The sequence below is a fragment of the Cinclus cinclus genome, chromosome 5, assembly GCF_963662255.1.
Source record: "Cinclus cinclus chromosome 5, bCinCin1.1, whole genome shotgun sequence".
Taxonomy (NCBI): Eukaryota; Metazoa; Chordata; class Aves; order Passeriformes; family Cinclidae; genus Cinclus; species Cinclus cinclus.
Window position 1 is genome coordinate 72,573,124 of NC_085050.1, and position 26,656 is coordinate 72,599,779.

General features: G+C 57.5%; 2 protein-coding genes across 2 annotated transcripts in view; one reads left to right on the plus strand and one right to left on the minus strand.

Annotated features, from left to right (window-relative positions):
• The first annotated feature begins 538 nt into the window (after nucleotides 1-538).
• On the plus strand, nucleotides 539-5,590 carry LOC134044452 (uncharacterized). Its single transcript, XM_062493677.1, has 4 exons — nucleotides 539-545; nucleotides 624-717; nucleotides 2,568-2,751; nucleotides 4,262-5,590. Exons 1-4 carry the CDS (start codon nucleotides 539-541, stop codon nucleotides 4,613-4,615), a joined length of 639 nt encoding a protein of 212 aa, XP_062349661.1. The 3' UTR covers nucleotides 4,616-5,590.
• Nucleotides 5,591-9,757: 4,167 nt separating this feature from the next.
• Nucleotides 9,758-26,656, minus strand: part of FRAS1 (Fraser extracellular matrix complex subunit 1) — a 76,355-nt gene continuing 59,456 nt past the window's right edge. The window contains exons 46-72 of the mRNA XM_062493678.1: nucleotides 25,246-25,370; nucleotides 24,554-24,694; nucleotides 23,786-24,013; nucleotides 23,413-23,526; nucleotides 22,273-22,423; nucleotides 21,635-21,794; nucleotides 21,102-21,264; nucleotides 20,672-20,918; nucleotides 19,779-20,123; nucleotides 19,390-19,550; nucleotides 18,863-19,010; nucleotides 18,562-18,767; nucleotides 17,955-18,111; nucleotides 17,213-17,413; nucleotides 16,390-16,577; nucleotides 15,952-16,227; nucleotides 15,573-15,805; nucleotides 15,270-15,430; nucleotides 14,370-14,584; nucleotides 13,194-13,344; nucleotides 12,786-12,893; nucleotides 12,473-12,632; nucleotides 12,012-12,128; nucleotides 11,736-11,902; nucleotides 11,210-11,415; nucleotides 10,778-10,924; nucleotides 9,758-10,342 (exon numbers count right to left, since the gene is read on the minus strand). Of these exons, the coding sequence (XP_062349662.1) occupies nucleotides 9,758-10,342; nucleotides 10,778-10,924; nucleotides 11,210-11,415; nucleotides 11,736-11,902; nucleotides 12,012-12,128; nucleotides 12,473-12,632; nucleotides 12,786-12,893; nucleotides 13,194-13,344; nucleotides 14,370-14,584; nucleotides 15,270-15,430; nucleotides 15,573-15,805; nucleotides 15,952-16,227; nucleotides 16,390-16,577; nucleotides 17,213-17,413; nucleotides 17,955-18,111; nucleotides 18,562-18,767; nucleotides 18,863-19,010; nucleotides 19,390-19,550; nucleotides 19,779-20,123; nucleotides 20,672-20,918; nucleotides 21,102-21,264; nucleotides 21,635-21,794; nucleotides 22,273-22,423; nucleotides 23,413-23,526; nucleotides 23,786-24,013; nucleotides 24,554-24,694; nucleotides 25,246-25,370 (5,261 nt within the window). The remainder of the gene's footprint in view (nucleotides 10,343-10,777; nucleotides 10,925-11,209; nucleotides 11,416-11,735; nucleotides 11,903-12,011; nucleotides 12,129-12,472; nucleotides 12,633-12,785; nucleotides 12,894-13,193; nucleotides 13,345-14,369; nucleotides 14,585-15,269; nucleotides 15,431-15,572; nucleotides 15,806-15,951; nucleotides 16,228-16,389; nucleotides 16,578-17,212; nucleotides 17,414-17,954; nucleotides 18,112-18,561; nucleotides 18,768-18,862; nucleotides 19,011-19,389; nucleotides 19,551-19,778; nucleotides 20,124-20,671; nucleotides 20,919-21,101; nucleotides 21,265-21,634; nucleotides 21,795-22,272; nucleotides 22,424-23,412; nucleotides 23,527-23,785; nucleotides 24,014-24,553; nucleotides 24,695-25,245; nucleotides 25,371-26,656) is intronic.

Consider the following 26,656-nt stretch of genomic DNA (forward strand, 5'->3'; position numbering starts at 1 on the left):
TCTCAAAACATTAATTTCTCCCACGGGCCAACACCTTGTCTCGGTCCATATCCGGTTCAGGAAGCACTGGCTGTGAGATAAGAGGCAGGAAAGCGGGGTTTTGCTGGGATTTGGAATAGGGAGCTCTCCCGTCCCTCACACGACCCCTGTGTGGGGCCTCGCGCTCCCCTCCCCGAGCCCTCCGCACGCGCCTGGGGGCGGGGCGGGAGCGGGGCTCGCCTCCCTCTGTCCAATCAGCGCCGCGATCGCCTCACGCCGCCCGCCAATCACGAGCCGGCTAAGGCTATATAAGAGCCGGGGCCCGAGGTGGGAACGCTGAATTTTCTGCTTCGGCGCAGCTGCTGCTTCCTGCTTCGGCGAGGTAAAAAATACAGTTTAATGGATCTATTTCTGATGCGTGGAAATCGGAGTGATGTCTCAGTGTGTGGTGTGCTGGGGGGCAGGCACTCGGTGAGCCCAGGTAAAGCCCGGGCAAGGATGGGAATCTGTTCATCTCTGAGTTTGCCTTGGCGTCCCAGAGACTCTCCCCGTGCAGATGATGACGGGTATATTTTCTAAACCGGTTGTTCGCTGACATTTTTAGTGTTGAATTAGCGCATTTTTCTCATTTTGTGTCTTTTAAGCCTCAGGTGGCATTTCCCGCGGGGCTGCTGGAGTGCTGAGGGCTGCTGCGGATGCTGGGAGAGACAATTGCCTTGCAAAGCTTTTCTATAAAATGTAACTGCATGACATCATTAAGTTGCTATGATAAGAACAGGACTTCGGCTCCCAGTAGAGAACTGGAGTGTGTTGAACAGGGACTGGGAAGCACGCAGGTTTTTTTCTGCCTTAATTTTCCCAACCGTTGATTTCTGCCTGTTTGCAGCAGTAACTTCAATGACTGGAGCTGCACCACTGATCATATCCAAGCTGTTCTTTGGGACCGAGGGCACAACAGGGGGCAGAACCTGGGTTCAAGCGGGTTGAAACGATGCCAGGAAAACGTCAATCTCTCAGAGAATAGCATAAAATAATGTATTATAAATGCCTTTATTTCAGTCAAGTGCCTGCAGCTTTAGTGGGTGAATGTGCATCTGTACTTGTGAGATACACAGGTGATGCACTGGCACTCCCGGGTTACTGTTAATTATTGCTTGGAGGTTTGGGTTCAGCTGCAGTGGGTCCGTACAGAAAATCTGGAGCCCTGAAGCACAAGGAGCTGTGCAGCTTCTGAGCTACACAGGTATTTCAGGTTCCCACGGAAACCCGCTGGGCCGTGGTTCTGGGGCAGGAGTGTCACGGATTTGGAGCGTCCAGTGCCGCCTCGAGAGTTATTTCCTTTGAAGCTCCCAAGATCAGCCTGAAATTGGGGATCTTGCCCCACTTGTGACCCATGGAGGAGGACAAACGGTGCAGTTGGGTATTTTTCCTGCTCTCCCTCACTTTTTGCTGACACAAACGGAGCTTTTAAATCCCAGGAGCACAGGGCCTGCAGCGTTTTACAATCACAGGAACGGATTACCCTGTTCAGGGATGCCCGTGAGGGACGGGTCAGCCGGGACAGCCCTTCCTGCTGTGTCTTTTCCTCCCCGGGAAGAGAAAAACCCACTTGGCTTTCCCATGCAGGGCTGCCTGAGGCTGAGAGTTGCGATCCCCAGAGCATCCTCGGGCTCCTGGTGCTCACGGGATGAGGGACAGCTTCAGGCAAGCCCTGCCTTTGCCTCCGAGTTTTGTCAACACTTAAAATTTAAGAAATCGCTCTGGCCCACGAGTTCTAGGGGTGGCAGATCAGATCTGTTCACAAAACAAATGCTTTATTGAGCAGACAGGAGATAGCAGGCGAATAGAAATTCGTAATGTCGAGATAAAACATTAAATCCGGAGTGTTCGTGGCAGCTGGGGGGACAGTCCAAACAAGTCACTTGACTTGTGTTGTTACCAGTCGGGGTAGATCAGGAGGTTCCCCGCTCCTTAAGTCTCAAATCAGAGGAAAGATGAGATGGGAACCAGGATCAAAGGAAAGTTCTGGGAGTTAATTTTTCGGTTGCAGAGATTGGAGGAGTTAACAGAGGGGGTCATGGATTCCCTTAACTTCCATTCGTGCTTCTCAGTCCCGCATTCCCCTTCAGGGAGGTTCAGCACTTCACGTATCCCTGGTTTAGCTCATCAAGTATTAGACGATTCTACAAAATACCCAAAATAATACGCATGCACTTTAAAATAGTCTGGTTTCCTCAAAGGTGTGATGTAACTGAAACTGTTCCTACCTTCTAACCGTATTACTTCAGTCAGGAATTTCAACCCTTACCCTGAAGAGGTCAGGAAGAGCTGCACAAAACTGATTCCATAACCACACAAAAATTCAGGTTTCATTCAGGGAGAAATCCTTCCCACCCCCCCCACAAATCCTTCCCTTCCTCCTGTCCAGTCCCTGCCCTAATTTTCAGTTTAGCTCCCCTCACGCCGTGCCGGGCGTGGGTTTGGGTCACAGCTGGCCACAGGACCCTGTGGCAGCGGGAAGGTCGGCAGGTTGAGCTGCCGCGGGGTCCCGGCCCTGAAGGTTTCTTTGTCCCCGTTTGTTTCTGCAGAGAGGAGAAGCGTCCCTGCTTGGCTGGTGTTTCCCTGCAGGGAGAAGAGCCCGGGCCTGAGGCTGCTCGGCGTTGGAGTGACCCACTGCCGGTGTCACCTGCCCTGGGGACGGCCACCACCCTGCCCAGAGCCAGGAGCGTCCAGCTGAGGGATCCAGGGGGCGCGGCTCCTGTTTCCAAGGAGGTAAGAGGTGGGGGAGCAGGATCTGGAAGGGGAGTTTTCCGGGCAGGGAAGGAGAGGTGTCAGGGAGAATTCCATCTGCCAGCAGCTGTGTCAGGGCCGGGTGCACACCTGGTCCTGCACGTGCTGTGGGGTGAGTCAGAGGGACACATTCCCTTCTCCCGTCTCTTGGGATCAACTCACTAGGAAATGCAAGCACAGCTCTACTGCTTCCTGGGATCTGGCTAAAGCTCCCTTTATCCTTGGGGTCAGGGATCTACGGTCCAAGGGATTGTGCTGACTTGTGGATCCCGAGGACACAGGAAACCGGAGGGAGTGTGGTGCCAGAGCTGTGTCACATCAGGTTGTGTTTCCCTCTGAGGACAGAGTCTCTGAGAAACCCCCGCCAGTAATTCTTACAGAGGAAAGGTTGCTAGCAATTACTTCTGATCCATAGGGAATTTTCTTTGGAATTATCAGCCAGAGGGTGTATCAATGGAGAGCATTTCTTTTGGCTCTTTTTTGTTTGTTTGTAATTTCCTTTCTGGTTTAAATTGGTCTTGTGTGCTCCTGTTAAGGAAACAACATGTCTTTACCTTGAAATGTGGGGTGGTTTTATTTGTTTAGGTGTTTTTTTCTTTCCCCCAACTGAATCAGCCCTTCCAGGAATGGTCTGTGTTGTTCTACACACTTTGCTTATGGATCAGAGAAAGAAGTGAAATGACATTTTATTATCTTAGAGTTTTCCAAACATAAGTGGGATGTTGTCCTGCCACTCGCCAGACCACTCCAGGCACATGGAGTGGCTCAGAGCTGGCAGAGTTCTCTGAGAAATTGCAATATTTGAGAGGTTTAAGTGTTAATAACAACTCCATTTTAAAGCAGGAGCAGGCAGTGGCCCAGGTGAGCTCCTGGCCACGCCTGTGCCCAGGTGAGGACATCTATGACTGTGGGGGTGTTTTGGGATCAAAGATGGGAGGGATGCTGTGCGCAGACACTGTGGGGACTGCGAGTGCTGTCCTGGTCCCAGGCCGAGGAGGTTCAGGTTCCCAGCTGCTCCCCGTGTCCCAGAGACCCAACAGGCACCTGCAACACTCCAAAGAGAGGATTTCTTCCCAACGGGAAGCGTGGATTTCAAGGTGTGAGAGATATTTACATTTCCAGCGTGGATCAGCTCCAACCCTCCCCGCCCACGGCGCACCCGACTGCAATAATTAATTTAATAATTAATTTAATAATTAATGTATCCCCCCTGGTCCCAGCCCAGCCGGCACGTCGCTGTAAAGTACTCGTGTGCAGGAGTGAGAGCTGCAGATATTTATTGAAAGTGGGGTTCCTGGCAGTACCTCACGTACCAAATATTTACAGGGAGGGCACGCGACTCTTCCTTTTGCCAAGATCTCACCAGAAGAGGGAATTAGATGCTGTGTCACATGGAGAGAAGGGAAATTGAAGCTGCTCAGCTGCTGTAGAGACATTGTTGATCTTGTTCTTTAAAAAAGGTTTTTTATCATAGGCCTCTCTCATTTCTCAGTGGTCATCAAAGTTTCACGGGCAGTTGCTGCTCTCCTGTAAAAGTCCCCAGGGTCGAGCCACTCAATGCTGCGAGGGGCTCGGGGCCCCAAAGACACAATCACAATCCTGCCAGCATCCCGCAGCCCCGGGTCCGCCGGAGGAGACGCGGGTGTCCCTGGCCATCAGCAGAGCTTCCAAGGCACCCCCTGCAGGAGCGCCGGGAAAGAAAACAAACCCTAGACAGCCCCAGGCTTTCCCTGCTTTGTCCCACGTGGCAGCGTCCGGTTTGGGAATTTTTGAGTTTGCTCTTTTTTACCCATTTCCATCCCGGGCAGGACCTTCCCCGAATGGAAATAAAGATGAAATATTTTAACGGGAGTTGTAAAACCGGAAGTTCTGCCACGGGCGAGTGTGAGCGGCAGGGAAACGGAGGGAGAGGAAGGAGAGCATCAGGTCCCAGCTGGCAGCTCTCAGGTGAGCCGCACCTTCCTGCGGCCCGAGCACGGGGACAGGGAGGGACGGAGAGGGAGCCGCTCAGGCTCCCAGAACATCGGCGGCACCGGGAAAACGCCGCTGCCGCCGTTCTCCCAATTCTCCCGGGCCTCGGGGAGGTCCCGGCCCGGCGCCGGCAGAGCCCGGAGCAGGAGAGGCAGCGCCGAGCACGGGGGGGGCGAGACCCTCAGCGGGGGAACGGGGACTCGGGGAATCGGGAACCGGGAACGGGGAACCGGGAACGGAGGAACCGGGAACGGGGAACGCCCTCCCGCGGCGATCCGGAACCGGTCCCGATCCCGATCCCCGCTTCGATCCTCCGGCCGGGGGAGAGGCGGCATCGCCCGGGAGCCCCGGCGGGAGCCGAGCCCCCCATCCCAGCTCCGGCTGTGAGCTCCAGCACCCGCTCTCGGTCAGCCCCGTCCCGGCACCGCAGCAGGAGGGGGCACCGAGTCCAGGCTGGGCTTTGCCCGGTCCCGGCCCGGTCTCAGCCCCGATCCGCCCTCGGTCCGCCAGCCCCGAGAGCCGCAGCCCGCCCGCCGGGGCAGAGGCAGCGCCGAGCGAGGGCCCCGAGCCACGGCCCCGGGACAGCGGAACCCCCGGGGGGCGGGGGGCCGAGAACGGGCGGGGACACGGGGGGAGAGCGGCACAGGTGTGCGGGGCGGGGCCGGGCTGCGGGGCCGAGCGCTGCCGGGGTCCGCCGGGGGTCCCGGGCGGTGCCGCCGCTCTCCCGGAGGGTGAATCGAGACGGGACCGGGACCGGGACCGGGATCGGGATCGATACCGGGATCGATAGCGGGATGGGACCCCGCAGGGCGCCCCCTGGCGGACACGGAGCGCGGAGCGAGCGCGGCGCCCCCGCGTGGCCGCGGGACAGCGGGGCCGAGGGGGCGGGGCCACGGGGCGCGTGCGCAGAGCGGGACAACAGAGCGCGTGCGCGGCGCGGAGCCGGCACAGGTGTGAGCGGGGCGGGGCCGCAGGTGCGCGGGGCTCCAGGGCGGCTGCGCGGGGCGGGGCCGAGGGCATTTAAACCCCGGAAGCCGCCGCCGCCGCCGCCGACATTTTCTCCCCCGCGCTCGGAGGTGTGGGCTGCGGCCGCTCCGGGCTCCCTCGGCGGGGGCCAGGTGAGGCTTTTCCCTCTGCTTCTCTCTCCTTCTGTCCATTTTCCCTCTCTGCTTCTCTCTGCTTCTGCTTCTCTTTCCTCTTTGCTTCTCTCCTCTCTTCTTTCCTCTGTTTCTCTCTCCGTCTCTTTGCTTCTCTTTCCTTCCGCTTTCTCCCCTTCCTCCCTTCTCCCTCTACGCTCTTCCCCCTCTCCCTCCCAAAGCGCCTCCCCTCCCTGCCCCGCTCCCCACCCCAACCATCTCCGTCCCTCTTTCCTGCCCCCTTATTCCCCCCTACCCAACCCGACCCCCCCCCCAACCCGACCCCCCCCCCGTTACCCCTCCAGCCTCCCCCTTTCTCCCCCTCCTCCTTTCACCCTCCCTGCCCATCCCGACCCTGCCTCTCCTTATCCTCCCCTCCTGCTCCCCTATGCCCCCTCTATCCTCTCTGTCTCCCTCACGCCCCCTTATTGCCCCTGTCTCTCCCTTCTCTTGCCTCTCGTCTAATCCACTTGATCTCTCTCTCCCATGTCTTGCCTCTCTTCGCCTCCTGATGTCTCCCTTAACCCTCCTGTCTGTCCCTTCTCATCCCTGCTATCCTTTCCCTCTGTCCCTTCTCCCTCTGTCTTTCCCCCCGCAGCCGCGGGGTTCGGGGTGCCGGATAATAAAGCCCAGAGGGCCGGAGCCGGCGCCCCTCCCTGGAGTCCCCCAAAAAGGGCCGGAGCCGCAGAGAGCGGCTCCCCCCAGCAGATTCCAACACTGCCCTACACTGCCGGGGTTCCGGCTTTCCCTACATCACACTGGGGGGGGCTGGGGGTCGGGGTGGGCCCCCTCCTCAGGAGGGGGTGCTGGGGTGGGTGGGGGGGTTTGGGATGGACCCCCTCGATAGGAGGGGGTCCAGGGGGGAGGGGGGATAGGTAGGGGGGGTCCCCCTCATTAGGAGGGGGACCGGGGGGGGGGGTGGGAGGGGTCCCCTCCGGAGGAGGGGCCCCTGGGGAGGGGCGTGGGGCGGGCCCCCTCCGGAGGGGGGGGGGTCCGGGGTGGGAGGGGCTGGGGGAGTTCTCCCCCCTGGCTCTTCCCCCCCGGGACCCTCCCCTCCGGAAGGGATCCGCCCCCCGGGCCCTCCCCAGGACCCCCTCCTCCGGACGGGACCCCGGGGGTGGGGGGAGGGAGGGGTGGGTGGGGGGGGGAAGCAGAGGGGGTCACGTCACTCTGCACCGTAATTCCACATTTATGACAAGCACCAGCACTCTCCCCCCTTCCTAACCCCCACCCGCCCCTCCCTCCCCTCCGGGGTCCCGTCCGGAGGAGGGGGTCCTGGGGAGGGCCCGGGGGGCGGATCCCTTCCGGAGGGGAGGGTCCCGGGTGGGAAGAGCCAGGGGGGGAGAACCCCCCCAGCCCCTCCCACCCCGGACCCCCCCCTCCGGAGGGGGCCCGCCCCCCGCCCCTCCCCAGGGGCCCCTCCTCCGGAGGGGACCCCTCCCACCCCCCCACCCCCCCGGTCCCCCTCCTAATGAGGGGGACCCCCCCTACCTATCCCCCCTCCCCCCTGGACCCCCTCCTATCGAGGGGGTCCATCCCAAACCCCCCCCACCCACCCCAGCACCCCCTCCTGAGGAGGGGGCCCACCCCGACCCCCAGCCCCCCCCAGTGTGATGTAGGGAAAGCCGGAACCCCGGCAGTGTAGGGCAGTGTTGGAATCTGCTGGGGGGAGCCGCTCTCTGCGGCTCCGGCCCCTTTTGGGGGACTCCAGGGAGGGGCGCCGGCTCCGGCCCTCTGGGCTTTATTATCCGGCACCCCGAACCCCGCGGCTGCGGGGGGAAAGACAGAGGGAGAAGGGACAGAGGGAAAGGATAGCAGGGATGAGAAGGGACAGACAGGAGGGTTAAGGGAGAGATCAGGAGGGGGAGAGAGGCAAGACATGGGAGAGAGAGATCAAGTGGATGAGAGAGAAGCAAGAGAAGGGAGAGACAGGGGCAATAAGGGGGCGTGAGGGAGACAGAGAGGATAGAGGGGGCATAGGGGAACAGGAGGGGAGGATAAGGAGAGGCAGGGTCGGGATGGGCAGGGAGGGTGAAAGGAGGAGGGGGAGAAAGGGGGAGGCTGGAGGGGTAACGGGGGGGGGGGTCGGGTTGGGTAGGGGGGAATAAGGGGTCGGGTTGGGTAGGGGGGAATAAGGGGGCAGGAAAGAGAGACGGAGATGGTTGGGGTGGGGAGCGGGGCAGGGAGGGGAGGTGAGGGGAGAGAAGGAGACGGGGATTTGCGGGGAGATGGTACAGGGCGGCAGAGGGAAAAGGGAGGAACGGGAGAAAAGCAAGAGAAAGAAGCAAAGAGGACAGAAGCAGGTATAAGGAGAGACAAGGACAGAAGCAGGTAGGAGAGAGAAGGACAGAAGGAGAGAGAAGCAGAGGGAAAAGCCTCACCTGGCCCCCGCCGAGGGAGCCCGGAGCGGCCGCAGCCCACACCTCCGAGCGCGGGGGAGAAAATGTCGGCGGCGGCGGCGGCGGCTTCCGGGGTTTAAATGCCCTCGGCCCCGCCCCGCGCAGCCGCCCTGGAGCCCCGCGCACCTGCGGCCCCGCCCCGCTCACACCTGTGCCGGCTCCGCGCCGCGCACGCGCTCTGTTGTCCCGCTCTGCGCACGCGGCCCGTGGCCCCGCCCCGCGCACTGTGACCCCACCCACCCGCTCAGTGGCCCCGCCCCCTCGGCCCCGCTGTCCCGCGGCCACGCGGGGGCGCCGCGCTCGCTCCGCGCTCCGTGTCCGCCAGGGGGCGCCCTGCGGGGTCCCATCCCGCTATCGATCCCGGTATCGATCCCGGTATCGATCCCGGTCCCGGTCCCGGTCCCGTCTCGATTCACCCTCCGGGAGAGCGGCGGCACCGCCCGGGACCCCCGGCGGACCCCGGCAGCGCTCGGCCCCGCAGCCCGGCCCCGCCCCGCACACCTGTGCCGCTCTCCCCCCGTGTCCCCGCCCGTTCTCGGCCCCCCGCCCCCCGGGGGTTCCGCTGTCCCGGGGCCGTGGCTCGGGGCCCTCGCTCGGCGCTGCCTCTGCCCCGGCGGGCGGGCTGCGGCTCTCGGGGCTGGCGGACCGAGGGCGGATCGGGGCTGAGACCGGGCCGGGACCGGGCAAAGCCCAGCCTGGACTCGGTGCCCCCTCCTGCTGCGGTGCCGGGACGGGGCTGACCGAGAGCGGGTGCTGGAGCTCACAGCCGGAGCTGGGATGGGGGGCTCGGCTCCCGCCGGGGTCCGCCGGGGCTCCCGGGCGGTGCCGCCTCTCCCCCGGCTGGAGGATCGAAGCGGGGACCGGGATCGGGACCGGTTCCGGATCGCCGCGGGAGGGCGTTCCCCGTTCCCGGTTCCCCCGTTCCCGGTTCCCCGTTCCCGGTTCCCCCCCTGAGGGCCCGGGACCCGCAGGGCGCCCCCTGGCGGACCCGGAGCGCTCCCGTTCCCGCAGCCCCCTCCCCTCCCCTCCCTCCTCCCCCGTTCCCGTCTCCTTCCTTCTCTTCCCTTCCCCGTTCCCCGCAGTTCCGTGGGGCTCCCGCCCGTAGCGCCCCGGGGAATGAGGCAGACCGCAGGGGCGGCACAGGCAGGGACACCCCGGCCATAGCGGGTTCAGTTTTTAGTGCCGCTTTTCCCTTTTCCCGAGGACCCAGAGGAGCTCGGCCGCTCGCGGGCTGGCTCGGAGCTCCCACACGCCCGGGCTCAGGACGGGTTTCCCTACACGGCCCGGCCCCGGGGGAGAGCTGGGGCAGCACCGAGAGAGGGCAGCGCTGCCCCGCGGGAATGGGCGAAGACAGGAGCGGCGGGAGGTGAAAGCCGCCGCTCCTCACCAGACTCAAAAAAATAAATACCCGCGCGGCTTTTGAGTTTTGGGTTCTCTTTATTTTACAGTTTGTAAAAAGCTTCTCGCGATGCGCGCGCTCCATTAAACTTCCGTGCCGTCGTGCAAATTGCTGTGGACTTTGACTTCCAAGTTCACCTGCTTCCCTTTCCTGCCCCGGCCGTGGCGGACCCCGCCGGGGTCCCTCGGTGCATGGACGTTCCTGACGGTGCAGCACCGGCCGCCCGCGGCCCTCGGGGCGCCCCGCGGCGGCTCCACCTTGGTGTTCAAGGGCTGCTCCTCGGGAGCGGCCCTGGCAGCCTCCCGCTTCCTCCGCACCTTCCGGCACCCCCTGGCGAGGAGGCAAATTCCGGACAGCAGCAGCAGCAGCAGCGTGAGGGCGGCGAAGGCGCTGCCCAGGGAAGCGCCCGTTTGGGACAAGGAGGACGCGGCGGCAGCTTCCTCCCTCTCCAAGAGCAGCGACTTCATGTTGGTGCCGTTCTTCAGCTGGTCGCCCTCGTTGTCGTAGACGAGGGAGGGATCCAGCGCCGTTCTCCCGGCGCCCTCGGGCAGGTCCCTGCGGCCGCGCTGCCAGCGGCGAGCCAGGGAGCGCTGGACACGGGGCCCGGCCCTGCCCTCCGGGCCGATCACGTAGATCACCTGGAGGTACCACTGGTGTCCAGCTTCCACCTTTACAAAGGCAAGGCAGCGACAGAGGGAACGTGAGCGACGGCTTTTACGTCGGGGGATTCTGTCGAGAGCTGGTGTGTTTTGTGTCCTGTGTCTGACAAAGCTCAGTGGGTTTTTCTAAGCCCCTGCAGCCCCTGCACCCACCCAGTGAGGTGTCCAGCCTGTGCCAGGGGCAATAATTCATTCAGGAACATGAACAATATGTTTTTAAAGAGCTTTTCCCCGAGTGCTTCAGGGAAAAAAAAAATCTTAAATTTTATTTTCAAGATGTTTCTTTCATTTTAGTTTTTAACAGATTACCTCAATAATATCCTAATCTCCATTTCCCGTGTCCAGGTTGAATTCTGAAGGCCCAGAGCCTACAATTCACCGAGTGTTTGGGAGGTCCTGGACAGGGAAAGCTTTGCTGGGCTACCAGAAGCACTGGGATCGTACCTTGTAGAGAGCATCCACCCTGAGAGTAAATCCATCGACTCCGGGCATGCTGCTCACCGAGTGCAGCTCGGGCAGCTCGGAAGCAAAGTGGGCGTCAAAAGGCACATCGTGGAAATACTTATCCGTCACTTCTGGCTGCCTTCGGTCCTGCAAGTCACACAAGTGTCCTGAGGGATGCTGCCTGCTCTCGCAAGGCAGGCTGGAAGCCAGGGCACTACCAAACACCCGAGTCAGGGATCTAATCCCAATGCCCCATCTCCACGCCGACACGTGGGCGTGGATTAAGGAACGCTCGAGGACAAAGGTCCGGGGGAGAAACTGATCTTGTGCAGCACAAAGCACCCACCACGCTTCTTGCCTCATCCCTCTGCAGTCACCCTCTGCTAGTTGCCTGAGAAGATCCCGAGCGGGAAGCAGGGGCAGAGCACTCACCAGGAGGAGGAATCGGTGCTTCAGGTGCTTGTTGGGTTGGATGCAGCCGTACTGAGGCCCCTCGTTGTAGACGGTGCCCGTGGGGTCGAAGAAGGGCACGTAGCCATCCCTGCCTGTGCACAGGTAAACCTTCTCCAGCTGCAGCTTGTAGGCGCCCTTGAGGTTTTGTTCCGGGTGCCAGAGCACGCGCCCGTACAGGGTTTGCCCTGGGGAGGTCGGGACAAAGAGGGGCAGGTGAAATTCCCCCAGCCGGGGAAGCGCCGCTAGAGCCAAACGTGCCGGGCTCGGGGGAGTCCGCGCGCAGAAGGGTTTGGGTGGTTTGGGAAGGGCTCCGTGTGTGCGAGTGACAAAGCGGGGTGGCAGAGCACGTCGTCGTTTTACAGGGCTGCAAGATGCTCAAAATGTCATTTATTGCTGTGGAAGAGGCAAAGCCACATCTGGGTTTTGCCCTTTCCTCTCCAGGAAACGGAAGCTGTGAAGGCAGAAACACTGGGCACAAGCAGAAGAGAGGAGAGGTAAATCCTACCCTTGGAGAAAGCCCCTTTGTAATCCATTTCTGCCAGAGACATCTCAGATTTGGTGGGGTCCATGAGAAAAACCTTGTCGTTGTTACAGAGCTGAAACTCTGTGTTCAGGGAGTAAACCACCGGAACCGGGCGGTTCGTCTGCTGGAAGGCAATCGGGATCAAAAACCTGGAATTGGGACAAGGAAGGGAAGCGGGGACAGATGAGGTTTGGACACGTGTGCACCCCAGGGGTGCTGAGCCTGCCCCGCGGCCCTGGGGATGCTCTCCCTCCTTACCGCTCGGGAGCGTGAGCCGTGCAGGGCAGGGGCTTGTCTCCAGGCTCTGCCCACGGCTGTGTGGGCTGCACCGTGCAGGGGATCAGGAGGACGGTGTATTCTCCAGAGTAATCCTTCCTGGGAACAGACAGGACAGCCTGCAGCCACCAAGCAGAGCTCTCAGCTCTTCACCCAGGGCAGCACCTCTCCCTTGCCCCAGCAACGTCATCCGGCGGTCCCTGAGGGACAAACGCGACCTTGTGAAACGCGCTGTCCCCTCTGGGATCGGTCTATCCACAGGCTTCACGGCTGGAAAAATTCCTTTACGAGAGGCCGAGCTGGTTTTTCTCTCAGTAGAACACTGCTCCAGCCCTGACCAAGCTCCTGAGCGTTCCAGACTGTTGCCGTGGCTGCTGGAGGGGGCCCGGCGGAACGCGGTGCTGCGGGAAGCTGCTCAAGGGGACGGGACCCCCAGCCCTCACCTGTTGTAGGAGCTGGTTGCTCTCCAGAGCTGGTAGGGGGAGTCAAAAGTCTGAGCACTCCACAGCAGCTGCAGGTCAAATTCAATCCCTCCCAGGTGCTCCGGAGTCATCAAGGAGGACCTGACATCTGGCAGGCTGTGGTGCTCCATGACGAACAGCCCTGGGGGAGGACGGGAGGGGGCAGGAGGCAGAGTGCGGAGCTCAGCGCAGAGGGGCTCCAGGCGGGGACGGGGCCTTGTTCTGCCGCCTGAGCCGTCAGAGCAGAGCTCTGGGACCCTGGCTGTTGTGGCCCTGCCAGGACCACTGCCCTCACCTCTGAACTTGGCCTGCGTCTTGAACTCGATGACCAGCCGGCCGTCGTCGCGGATGTAGATGCGGATGATCTGCAGCCGGGCCGAGAGCACGCTGTCCGTCTGGATCCCTGCAAGGACAGCCCCACTGGGAGCCCGCACGGCACCCTGGCTCCTCAGCTGGGCTCTGCCAGCCCCACCCCGGCCTTTGGGAGATCTCCAGAAGGCAGGGGCTAGCTGGGATCCTGCTGCACTGAGCCAGCTACGCGCTTCCTCCGTTACCCACCGGCTGCCTAAGCCCCCCGCAAGCATAAAGGAAAGAAATATCCCGAGTTCCCCGCTCCCTCAGGACTCTGGTGGCAGTGCAGGAACCAAGGGGAAAACATGAAGGAGCCTCTTCTTCCGTGGCCCTTGGAGTGCCTCAGGCTCACCTGTCCTCCACAGAACGGTGTCGTAGAAGAAGGAGAACTCCATCTCCGTATGGTGCTCCAGGGAAGCCCAGCCCCTCGGAGCCGTCACATAGATGTAGGACACGTAGAGAGGGACATGGACTGTCAGGAAGGACTGGGCAGAGTCCCTTACCTGGCAACAAAACCCCAAAAAGGGGGTTATGCACCTTCAAGTGAAGTCAGCGGTGACTCTGGACATTCCTCACCTCTAGGTACCTCAGACAAACCTGTGTTTTAATTCAGGGGGAGTGCTAAGGCTCACTGGGACTGTGGGACAAAGGAGCTCTGGGCACAATTTCACCTCAAAACCCCCCAGTTAGAAAGGCTGTGAATTAAAAATCAGCAATTCTGCTGGCTCAGGCCTCCCAGAGCTCTCCATTTATTATCTACAGAGTGCAGCTGTACTTTGCAGGCCCCAGAGGATTCAGGGAGATGTTCCAGCCTGGCTGGTGCCAGGCTCCACATGCTTCACTGGGCAGTTGTTCAGGCCAAGCAGCTCCTCTGGGCTTGTGCAAACAATTGGAGCTATAAAAGGAAACGTAATGAAGTAGTCCAGGCTGGCAGGAATTGGAAGAGATGATGCTGGTCCCAGCAATGTGACTGGGAATTTAATGCAAGAACTTAAGGGAGATGGCGCGGGCTGCACGTAGATAATGCAGCCACAAGAGGGCAGGGACACACCTCTAGTACTGAAAGCCACTCATTTACACAGGAACGTTTCTGGGCTTTGGTCTGCCTGCCTGTTAGGAAATGAGTTAAAATACCCCATGACCTCGCTCTGCTGTGGAGCATGGACTGAGATGCCTCTGCTCTGTCCTCAGCTCATTTCTACTGGCTGAGAACATGGTCAAAATTATAAGAGAGCCCAGCTGAGAACTTATTTTATTTCCAGTATGGAAATTTTAAAAGTACATTATAAAACAAGTATTTTCCTGGTGCTCTGAAGACAAAGAGAATAAAACCTGTGATACCCCCAGGAAAATAAATTAAATAAATGCACACAGCACTGCTCTCTTCCAGGTGACGGGGGTGGGGTTGGGGAAGCCACGCTCCACCTGTACAGAGCAGAGGAGCAGCTCCACACAAGTGCAAGGCAGAGCTGTGCACTGAGAGAGATCTGGGGTGTGTGGGGGAGCTCTGGGTGGGCCCCCCTCTCACCTGGAAGTCAGCAGTGACAGAGCCTCCACAGACATCAATTAACTCGGTCATGTCGTAGTAGGCGTCGAAGGTCCAGATGCAGCTCTTGAGGTTGAGGTGCTGGTACAGCTGGATGCTCTTGGGCTCCCGGACCGTGGGGTCCAGCTGGTAGGGACGGTCATAGCCCGGGCCCAGCATGGAGCTGTCCTGGGTCACCTCGTCCAGGAACCCTGCCTCTGAGGGAGAGAAACCAGAACGCTCATCCCTCCGGGTTCTGAACAGCCCGAGGACAGGCATGGAGGTCTTGCTTCACTCCCTTCGTTATCCTGGAGGTCAAACTGGACGCACCCAGGTCTTCATGGGGGAAAATGTTACAGAAGTGGGGTAAGCACCCTAAAAATCAGACTTAGCGACCTACTGACTCAAGGTTGAAGTTAACCTTCAAGAAATGAGGAACAGATTGAGCATGGAGGTATCAGAATGAAGTACAGCCCACTGCCTGCCTGGATCTAGCATGGATTACATTCCCTGCAGTGTCACGAGACACAATCTGCCTGTTCTTTTCAGCTCTGACATTTCCTTCAGCAGTGAATGGGGATGTAGGTGCCTCATGGGAGACCTCAGTGACCCAGACACCGTGATCCAGCCCTGCAGATCCCTCTCTACCCAGGTGGGTATCACGAGACAGATTTGAAAAGCAGGAAATCACCAGCACAATGTGAACCTAACATCTACAATCTGAAACATTCCCATGCCTGGAATCCCATCTCCAACGGGACAATTCTGGTCACTGCTGTTAGATCAGGAAGATTCATTGCTGGTTACCATGCCAAGAAAGCCCATAGGAAGACAAAGCCACCCTGTCCACTTTTCTTTCCAGGCTTCCACGTTCAGGAAGCAAAGGCTGGCATTGCAGGTTACCTGAGATGCCTCTGAGGTCTCTGACAGTGACCAGGTTGGAGCAGACGTGCTGGTGCCTGTAGATGGACTCGGAGAGAAGGAAATGCAGGTTGTGCAGCGGCAGCGTGGAGATGAGGGGCAGCATCCCATCCTGGTGGGGAATCTGCACCGAGATGTGGATCCTGGAACAAGCAGCACGTGAGACAGCAGAACAGAGCAACCTGGCAGGCCCAGGATCTCCCCAGCAGCACAGCCCCAGCAGGTGAGCCTGAGGTTTAGTTTGAGCCGGTGAAGGGCTGCACTCCCCCTTCTCCAGGCTCATACCTGTTGGGATGCTCCTTGTGCTTCACATCCAGGTACTTGAGTGTGGCAATGAAGGACTGTGCCTGGAACCCTCGGGCTGTCCCCGCCACCACGGGCGTGTGACAGATGGCACTGTCTGTCCCTATGGTCACCACGTTGCTCCTCAGGGGGGTCCCCACGTGGCCAGCCTTGTCCACAGCCTTGGCCACGCAGCGCACGTGGAACCTCCGGCTGAAGTAGATGCTGTCCAGCACCTGAGGGAACCAGGAGGGGGAAACCAGCGGTGCTTCCAGCAGGCTTAAGGAAAAAGGGCGCTGAATTTCCTAAACCCAAACATCCCTGCCTCCCACCAAGTGGCAAACCCCAGGAGACGTCAGGCTGGAACCTCTGTGGCCCATACCCTGTGGTTGACGCTGGTGAAGGGGGTGCTGTCCGTGATGGTCTCGAAGGGCGACCGGGCTCCGTTCCCGTCCATGGGGGCGGCCACTTCCCAGCTGAACTGGATGGAGGACTGGTTGATCCCGGCCTCACCGCAGCGCTCCTTCATGAGGGAGTACTTGGGGAAGTGAGGGTCACAGGGAGTGACACAGACCAGGGGGTATCCTGGGGAGGGGGATTTCTTGGCACCCTCCTTGGTCACTTCTTCCACGCGGTCGTAGTCAGCCAGGGTGACGACCTGTGTGCAGGCAGGAGGGCAGCACTCAGCTGGGGCAGAGGGAGAGGGTGGGAAGAGCCGTCCTTGCCTCCCACGTTGTCACTGCAGCTCTGCATTTTATTTCCAAAATCCCACTGCGGTTTCCAGTCTGTACTTGAAGGGCACTACATCACATCCACTCACCACGGGAGGTGCTGGGAGAATCAGGCTCCCTGCTGCTTCCTGATCCAAAATAGTCACTGTGGCAGTGCTGGTGTCCCCTAGAACTGCTTCCACAGGATCATCTGGGCCCAGCACCAGAGAAAAGGACTCGTGCCATTCCCGGTCTTCGTTGGACATGATCTCCACCTTAAACATGATGTGGGCCACACCTGTGGAAGCGAGTCAGAGAAAAACGGAGAGAAGTCAATTCATCATCAGAGGCTGCTCTGAAGTTTTCATCCAAACCCTGCACAGCTGCTCTAGGCTGTGACCACGGAGACATTATGATAAAATATGCATTATAAATTTTATTTCCACTCACGGCTGCTAATAACTAACCCAGAGGAGTCTACTAAAAACATCAAACTTCAGCTATGACAACTGATCCAATCGATCCGGTGACAGATTTACTAGCAGTAAAGCAGTACTGAGATTAACAATGACTGTCTTGTGTTGGCTGTCTGGAGGAAAAATCTGGGATGCAAAGCACATTCCCATCCCTCTTCTCCCTAAAACTGGTGTGCAGAGCTGTTTGGTGAGGTCTTCTTGGTCCAGCAACGTGGCCTGAGGTGCTCACAGCCCTACATTCCCTGATGAGGACTTTACTCTGCCAGGTGCCAGTCCTTCTTTCTCTGGTCTGATCGCCCTTTGTTTAACCCGTCAGCTTTGCGTAGTAATAAAATCACAGCCAACTTCATGTGAGAAGTGGCTTTTCCCAAACCTCCTGGGCATTCTGACACACACACAGAATGTCCCTGGTCACGCCCCCCCACCTCTACCCCTCCCTGGGAGGCCCCTTCTTCACCTGGGCTGAACTTGAGCATCCGGCTCTTGGGGTAGTAATCCAGGCCGGCCTGTGCGGAGCCGTCGCGGGTGCTGCAGCGCACCCTGGAGGTCCTGTTGTGGTCACCCCTGCGCACCACCGGGACGTTCAGCACGGCCACTCCCTCCGGGCCCGGCGGCTCCCGCACCTGGTACGCCGCCTCCTCGAACTCGATGGTGGGGGCTGCAGGGGAAAGCCCCGGGTTTGCACCCCTGACTACTTCAGCTCAGCTCCTTTCACTCCTTCAGAGAGCGAGGCTCCTCAAAGCAGGGGCCAAAAAGGCTTGGGCGTGACTTAGGGCAAAACCTAGCGAGGGTGTCAGGCTAGGGAGGATGGCAAATGATTCTCCCATCCCTGCCTCCCACACGCCCTCAAATCCCCCACCACGTGCTGGTGCTCCAGTCCCCGCAGGCTGTCACACAAAAGGGACCTGGCATCCCTCTGTTCCCACACAGATCTCTCCAGGCTGCGATGCTGTGGAGGGAGAGGAATGACTCCCAGGGGAAACACAGCAACTCCAGCTGCAGGGCAATGGGAAACAGGAGAGGTGGGGGGTCCAGGCACTCTTATCCAACCCCTCCCTTCAGCCCAGCCCGGTGCACACAGTGACCTGCACACAGGGCTGTGGCCGTGGCACTGAAGGCATCCACGTGTACTGCATTGGTGGGACTGTGCTGCCTCCCTGGGAACCACGAGCACACCCTTGTGGAGCAGCCTCACTCACCATCTTCGTCGTTGGTGACAGTTATGGTTGCCACATCCATCTTCCCAATCCTAGCTCCACTCCAATGGTTTCCAAGGGGGCTGCCCAGACAGACCTGGAACTGCTCTTCTGGTTCGAAGGCAGAGTCATCACTGATGTGAACACTGCAGTTCTTCACCTAAAGCGAAGGGGAGAAAGTAGCAAACACTGATAAAGCCACATAAAGGCCAGGCTGTACTTCCCTACCCAGGGCTGCACATCAGAGTGCTGTCCATCCTGGAGGAAACCCTTCGGTTTTTAGGGCTGCTACTGCTGTAGCAGACAAACCACACTGTTACATGATGAGACACAGTAGCGAAAGCATCTTCTTCCACAAACCCACAGCTCTCTGTACAACAATCCTGAGTCCTCCTGACGCATCAGATTTGCATTTCACAATTTAACCAGTTTAATCATGAAACACCCAACCCCTTCAGAGCGGGTCACACTGCCAGGACAAGGATCTGAGTCATCTCAAAGCAGCTGGGACAATCCTGCCAGCTCCCTCTGATGACAGAGAGCCGAGGAGGAGATGTGAACCTCTCCCAGCACTGGTTCTTCACTCGCCCACAAGGCAGGCCCAGCTCACCTTCTCCCCTTTGAGGAAAGTGATGCGAGACTCCTCAGCATCCCTCCTCTCTGTGAAGTCCTGCGTGACCTGTGCTGTCTGGCTGCGGGTGTAGCACCTGACGGAGGACTCGTAGCTCAGGTCCCCCGTGCGGAAGATTGGGATGTGCAGGGTCCCCTCCTTCTCCCTGACCCTGTAGGTGTCCTTGGTGAACTGCATACTGGGCACTGCAGGGGGCAGAAACAGAGCCAAGCAGTGCTGAGGATCCACAGGGAGCCGAGGGGCTGGAATGGAAGAGATCCAGCTGCCAGGGATAACTCACCATCCTGGAAGATATCATTAATGGCCACGATGGCTTGGAATGGCTTGGCCAGCTCGGCTCCGTGGGGGGAGCTGAGGTAAACCACAAATGTCTCCAGCCCTTCTATCACTGGGTACTGAGCATCATCCAGGATTGTCAGGGGGCAGAACTGGGAGGAAAGTGGAATTCCTGCTGTTAGACGTACAAAGCTTTCATCCTTCCCAGCACTCACAGTTGGGAGTCTATAGTGTAAAGCCATTACGTAATTTTGTTTTCTGAATCCATTAATCAGTGTAAAGAATGTTCTACATAAATCCAGAATAACATTTCAGAGAACAGGCAGCCATCCTTGTTCTGGAAGGGATGGCATGACCACATCTCTCCTGGCTGCAGGGCTGATGGGATGGCAGTCAGTGCCTAGCAGACTTATTAACAGGTCTCAAGTGGCCCCAAGAGGATTTTCAAAACAAAAGGCAGATATGCACAGAAACACAAAGCAAGTGTCACCAGGCAAAGCAGACTCAGCAGGAGTCCAGGTGGCTCCTCACCTCTTCTGTCTTGCCTGGCCTGAACTCTATTTTCCTGGAGCTGGGGACATAATCAACTCCTGGGCTTGCCGAGGGCGGGTCCGATGTCCGAGTGGCACACCACACCGACGTGGGTGTGGAGAGGTCAGGGCCCTGCCGGAGCACTGGGATCTCAATGTGTCCTGCAGCACCAGATGCACGTGAGAGAGAAGAAACTGAGAGAGCAGCCATATTCCACAAGCCCACTCCTTTCCTTTCAGCACTGCTCCTGCCCCCAGCCTCCCCCTCGGCAGAGAGGGAACCCCCTGCCCACCTCTGCAGCTCTGCTGTGCCCTGAATCGCTCTTTCTGACACCTCTTCGTGGTGCAAGCTTCTACAGTGACCATCCCAGCCCAGCCCCCGCTCCTCACCTGCAGCCTCGCTGACGGTGAAGGTGGCATTCCCCAGGAACACCGTGGAGGCGTCGTTGGGACCGGCGATGACCACGTTGGCTGAAGCCCGGCTGCCGATGCGGGCATTGTCCGAGGCGTCGGCCAGCACCACCTCAAACTCCTCTTCCTCTTCATACTCACTGTCATCAATCAGAGTGACATCACAGGTCACCACGGTGACACCCGGCCCCAAAACCAGGCGGTTCTCATCCGACAGCCCCCGGGACTTGAAGTCGGAGCCGGATTCCAGCATGTAAAGGCTGCTGCCCTTGGCTGATTTGGGGACGGTGTAGCAGATGGCAGACACAGTGCTGCTGGCATCCCCTAGGAAGCAACAGGAAAACTCTGTAATTCTGTGGAAATACTTTCAATCTGTTTGGGGGAGACACTGTTCATTTAAATAATAAAGCAGCATTTGAAAAGAAGATGAGGAATGAAAAAGAACACTATCCCTGCTCCTGAACTTGCACAGCTCTGCCTTAGACATGACTTCCAGGCACGCTCCTAATCCACACTCAGGAAACCAGTGGCACTTGCCCATTCAAGAACACATAGCCCAGTGACAAGGTCCACATCAAACACTGTCTAGATCACAAAGAAGCAGCAAACAAGTACAAGGGTTTGCTGCTGCTCGTGCTGGGAGCTGAAACAAATCCAGACTCCAGAAGCTTTAAGAGCGGAGACAGGAAAGGTTAAAAAAATACACAACACCGCCCTGCGTGTTGCTTGCCTTTGCAGTTATGCCACAGAACCTCTTCCAAAGCATCAGAGGAGACCCCAAAACTGTAAGCAGGCAAAGCCCAAGGGTTTGGGGGTGAGGGTTCCCTCTCTGCAGGTGTCCCTCCCATGGGGCTCAGCCCAGCCCGACCCACCTTTCCTTTGCACGGGAGCCGAGAGAAGGCCGGCGCCCTCGGCGACGTGGAACGTGCTCCTGTCAAACTGCAGCGTGGGCTCGTCCTCGGGGTCTGTGATGGTGACAGTGGCCCGGGTGACGTTCCCCAGCAGGGCGTAGGCCGGCATGCTGAGCTCCACGGAGAAGCTCTCCGTGCCCTCGAACACATCGTCGTCGCTGACGGCGACGGTGCAGGCCTTGGTGTCCTCCCTCTCCTCGAACTGCACCTGGAAGGCAGCAATCCGCCTGCTCTCCTCGGCCCGTCGTCCTTCCTGTCTCACCCTGCTCCCTCCTCTGACTTTACAAATAAAACGCACCCTCCTCGGTGTTTTTACCCCTTTCCATCCATTCCTCACTCCAGCTTTGCGGCAGGCGCGGTCAGGCCGTGCCTCTCCCGTGTGCCCACCCACCTGCCCGGCGTACTCCACGTAGTCCTGCTGTCCGGGCCGTGATGCTGATCCAGAGGTGGCTGTTCCCTGCTCCGTGCGGCACAGGACAATGCTGTACTGGTTGAGGTTCCCCACCCGCCTCACAGGGATGGTCACGGAGCCAGCGCTCTCCCGGACCGTGTAGCTGGAAAGGGATCAAGCACACACAGATAAGGGGCTGGGGAGCAAACCCTGTGTTTGTGGAAAGGGATCAAGCACACACAGATAAGGGGCTGGGGAGCAAACCCTGTGTTTGTGGAAAGGGATCAAGCACACACAGATAAGGGGCTGGGGAGCAAACCCTGCGTCTGTGTGACCCCGAGCACCTCGCTCGGGGTGAGCGCGGCCTCCATGGAAAACCCAAGACACGGTAACAATCGGGGATTTCGGAACAGGGCAGCTGCTCCGTGGTTTAGCCTGGCAGGCCCCTCTCCTCACTGACAGAACTTCCTTGCCATGCTGTAGGAAGCTCAGGTAAGCTCCCAGCCAAGTGCAGGGACCCTGGTGCCACTTACCTGGTGTGAGCGAAGCTGAGGAGGGACCACTGGACGTGGAAGACGTTGCCGCTGACCACGTTGGGTTTGCTGTCCTTCACTAGGAACTGAAAGCTGTCCATGGTCTCCTGCACCTTCTCCTCATGCATCACGTACCGAACGAGGCCCTGGTTCACATCCTCTGCCGGGAGGGAACATCCAGGGAGTCAACACAGAAATCCAGAGGCAGTTTTGTAGATGAGCAGTGTGGAGCTGCACAGCTGCAGGGATCAGGGACCACAGTGGCCCAGGAAGCAGCTACCCCCCTCACCTCCCCTTGCCTCAGAGCTCTGCAAGAGTGAGCTTTCCCCACACTGCTGACTCTGCACCTTGGCCAGACTGTGGTCATCAGATGCACTTGCAAGATCTACAACCCCTCTTTATTGTCCCACGTCACATCTCCAGCTCTAACAAGCCTGGAGAAACTGGGAAAACCTAAAGGACACAGGCTGGTATCTCTAAGAAATTAGAGGATTTCTGCAACTGACAGCGTTAAGTTCAATGCTTATTTCCCACACACTTTGGAGATCTGCCCCTTGTCTTCTCCCCTCCCACTTATTTTCTTCCTTATCTTAACCAACTGATGGAAAAAAGCAGCAGGACACAGCCCAGCTCCATACCCTGTGTAAAAGTGGTCACAGTTGTCCCTGGCTTCAGCTTGTTCTCCACATTACCATTTCTGGGACCGGTTGTTATCTCATAGATCAGCTGTTTGTCATCTGTGTCAGGGTCTGTCGTCAGTAATTCCTTCTTAGTGATGAGATTGGTGGCCTGGATTAAAGCCAAACCAAGGGAGTAAAACCAAAGCTCCAGCAGGGCAAGTCTGATTGACCGTTGATAAAAAAAGCCCAACCCACCCCTCTGTCAAAACAGCTCTCCATGAGGGAACATCTAGGGATGTGAAAGTGAAGAGGAGCCTTGAAGAGAGATATCCCACGTGTATGACAACACAAGAAGGATTCAAATTTTGCCTGGCATCTGGTTAGTTTAATTAAAAAGACAAAATGTGGCTTGAAGAAAAGCAAATTCCAAAGCAGCTGCCCAGCCTTATTTAGCAGAGGCTAAAAGCTAGGACAAATCTTTGGGTCTCACTTATTAAAGCTCTATTCCATTAACTGTGTGCATGCTCATGTCAGGCCCTGCTTGGCAAAAAACCATCTGCCAACAGCCTCAGATTGAAGGACTCACTCAAGACAGTTCAGACAGCTCTGGTGAGCCTCCATGAGAGCCACTTTCAAATGCTCTCATGTGGATCTGATTCAGTTCCACCACATTTTGCTTTCTCTTAAAAAACAAAATGTTTTTAACAGCAGGAGGAAGAGAGAAAATTGAGCTGCTCGAGGCTGCAGGAGTGCTCTTCCTGAAGGGAGGAGTTTGAGCTGAGATAGCCATTTCTTAATACCATTTCTTGCTATAGCATCTTCCACTCATATTTTTTTCTGGGAACAAAGTGTTTCTTTACAATTAATGCTGGCTCCTCAAAAACAAGCCGACAGTTTCCTGGTGTTTTGTTTGGACTTCAGCACAGCAAAGGCACATTAGAGCAAGAAATTCCTGCACCATATCCTTGGAAAGCCATACATCTCTGCTATGGCTGCTGCAGCACATCATCAAGACATCTTCACCACCAGCAAAGCTAAAAATGTACCCAGGGAAGGGTATTCTCCATCACAAAAATTAGAGCGTTGAAGGCTGAGGATGCTCTCTTGCCAAGCCCCTTCTCCTAAGCAGCAGCCCAAGCTGAGGCTGGCAGGTTTTACCTTGCCATCCGTGTACTCCAGCCACTGCAGGCCCAGGTTGGTGAGGACCCTGGGTGTGCCATCACGCACAGGGAGGATGTCCACCTGGAAGCGCTGCGGTGCTGCGGTCACGACCTGACAGTTCAGAGACAGGGGGATTTCCAGGAGTCAGAGCCTCACCCACCACCCTACCAGCCTGGCTCCCTCCAGCTCGGCTGGGATCAAGGTCCTGGGGCGAGTTTGCACACAGAGAGGGGAGGGAGGGGAAGGAGCAAAGCCATCTGAGAACACCCAGCCCTCGCCTTCGGGGCAGCCCCAGCAGCTCGGCCCACCCTGCCCCGAGAGGAGGCAGCTCCCTATGAGCTCACAGCCGCCACCCCCGCTCCTCCCTGACCTTCTTCCCGCCGTCCTGCACCACGAAGAGGGGGTTGGTGCCGTCGGACACGGTGAAGGTGAAGCGGTCCCTGAGCGCGCCGCTGCCGTCGTGGCTGTAGCTGACGCGGTGCTGGTGGATGTCACCCATGGTGAAGGTGGTGGCCGGGACCGGCCGCTGCCCGGGGCCGCTGCGCTCCAGCAGCCCGTGCCGCGGAGCCTGCACCACCCGGAACGTGATGGACTCCACCTGTGCCCAAACGTGGAGGGACACAGCTGGGGACACGACTTCAGGGCCAGGCCAGGCAGCTTCCCTGCGTCCGTGTTCCCAACCACGGCTAGCACAGCACGTTGCTGATTGCCCCCGAGCCCTGCCCTCTCCTTATCCCTCTCCCAGGCTGGCACCCTACAAAACAAGGCACATCCCATCCAACTGCTGGTTCAGCTGGTCTGAGGCAGCTCCATGAACACAAGAGCCGTCCCCGCTCCTGCAGCCATTCAATGGGCAATGTGTCCCAGCAGCAAAGTGGAAGCAGCAAAAACCTTTGGGGTAGGATTTTGGCTACCCCAAGATCTCTTGCTACAGGGGAAGTAGCAGCGAGGTAGAGCTAGTATTAGACATCTCAGCTTCTGGCCAGACCCAGGAAGAGGAGGAAGTACCGTTTCCATCCATGCCAAGCATAAACTCAGTGCCAAGGCCACAAGTCTTCAAACACAAGCCCATTTTCCCAACAGCCCAGGTGTGCAGCAGAAGAGGGGAGGGAGGAGGTGGGAAGGGGTCCTGCCTTACCTCTGTGTCAGCATCTGTTGCTTTGAGCTCAAACTCGGTGATGGTTTTTCTCACCCCTTCCTGAACTGTCATCCCAAAGACCTGCACTATGGGTAAGGAGTCATCCACGGGATTTATGGTGATGTCAAATGTCTGGCTCACCTGGAACAGGAGGAAAAGCCTCTCTTGATGAATTCAGCCTTCCAAGAGTGCGACTCCATCACAAGAGCACGGCGATCCCCAGTTGGGGTCACTTCATTTCAGCCTGGTCTGGGGAGTAAATCTGAGCTGCTAAGCCCAGATCACATGAACAAGATCTCCTTTATCCCTCCCCACTAATTAACTCTCCCTCTTTCTATGATAGTGGAGCACATCCCTTTTCCCTCCCTCTCTCATTCTGTTTTGCCCCTCTCCCTCTGTGTGCAGCTATGCCTTTTCTCTTTCAGAAAGCAGGAAAAAGGCATTTCTCCAGGGCCTGACTGTTTTCACCACACCATCAGTGCACTGGATCAAAGCTGAGCTCCGGGAGCAGTTGGCAAGCAGCTGAAAACCAGGAACTCAGATCTTAGCGAGCCAGTCCCAGGAGGCCACATGGGGCTCCCTGTTCCCTGCCCCGAGGGATGTGGGAAATCTCACAGCAGGAGAAGGGGGGAACAGCCACCTCTGCCCCACAGCAGAGTTGCTACTCGGGCACAAGTCAGGCTGGGACTGACCTCGTTTCTCCCATCAGACACAGAAAAGGTGAAGGCATCCGTGTGCTTTTCCGTGTCACTGGTGTGGATGTACTGGATGCTGCCAGAGGCCAAGTCTGCCTGGCTGAAGGAATTAATTCTTGTCCCTGGAAAATAAACAATAGGGGGGAAAGGTGCAACAAAAAGAGCAAAGCAGGCAAAAACTACAGGAAGCAGGATATATTCAGGCACAAGAACTCAGTTTTTGGCTGGTTCTGATCCAAGTCAGGCTGCCCCATGAACCTCAGCTTGAGCCAGGGATTTAGCTGGCACAGAGCCTCCTAAAAAAAACCTTTCTCCAAAAGAAGTCCGGGCTTCTTTTGACCTCATCCTGTTGGGAGTGTGGCTCCCAGGAAGGAGGCAGAAAAATGGTCCATGTAACACTTGGACTGTCACTGCTGGGCAGGACTAACCCAACCGTGGCACCACTGAGGATGAGCTGAAGCTTCCTTTGGAAAACAGCAGTTTTCCAAAATGCCTTCCAAGTGTCTGCTCTCTCTGCCCCTCCTTGCACCCCTGCATTTAGTACAAAGTCCCTTTTTCAGCAGTGATTTATGGTGCCATCTTTACAGACCATTAGGTGTGACACAGCCACAGAAAAGTACCTGAGAAGCATTTTAAAAAGCAGGTGAGCTTTTTTAAAATTTCAGTGCTGTGTTCAACAGTTTCAGTGCTGTTATCAACAAACACCCTGAAAAAGAAGTTTGCCACCAATATATCACACTAAATGGCTGCTGACAAGTGCTGGCCACACTTCAAAAGACACCAGGATCCTGAGTGACACCTCAGAGCTCATTAGCTGTACAAGTTTGGGTTCTCTTTTGAACACTTCAGTACTCTCTCCTTAGGCAGAGAGGTCATTTAGTTCATTTAAATCATGATTACAACTGCTTCTCAGTCTGTGACTACATATCCTCATTAGTTCCCTCACAGACATGAAAAAGCACAGAAATCAGAATCATCATCAGATTTTAAACAACAGGAGGAATAAAGCCCTTAATTCAAGTCTCCCAAGTACAAGATTCATTGGTTTGTACTTTAGACAAAAATACTGCAAGTTTTTAATTTACTCTCAGCAGGGAGTAGTTTGCTCATTCATTATTCCTGCCCTTTCAACATGTTTCTGGTGAGAAGATGAGGCAAACCACACACTCAAACTGAGCTGTACAGGAACCGTCTGCATGCTGAAAACACACAGCAGATATTTACTTTCACTTTAATCTCATGCTAATGGGAAATCTAAAGCTAAGAAGAAATATAATCTTACATGAGGGTAATAAAATCAGAAGAGCGCATTATATGACACCACGGATTTAGATTAATTCATCAGAGAGGGGCCAGCACACTCACACTGTCAGCAGGCATGAGAGGCAGCTCTGAAATTCAGATCACA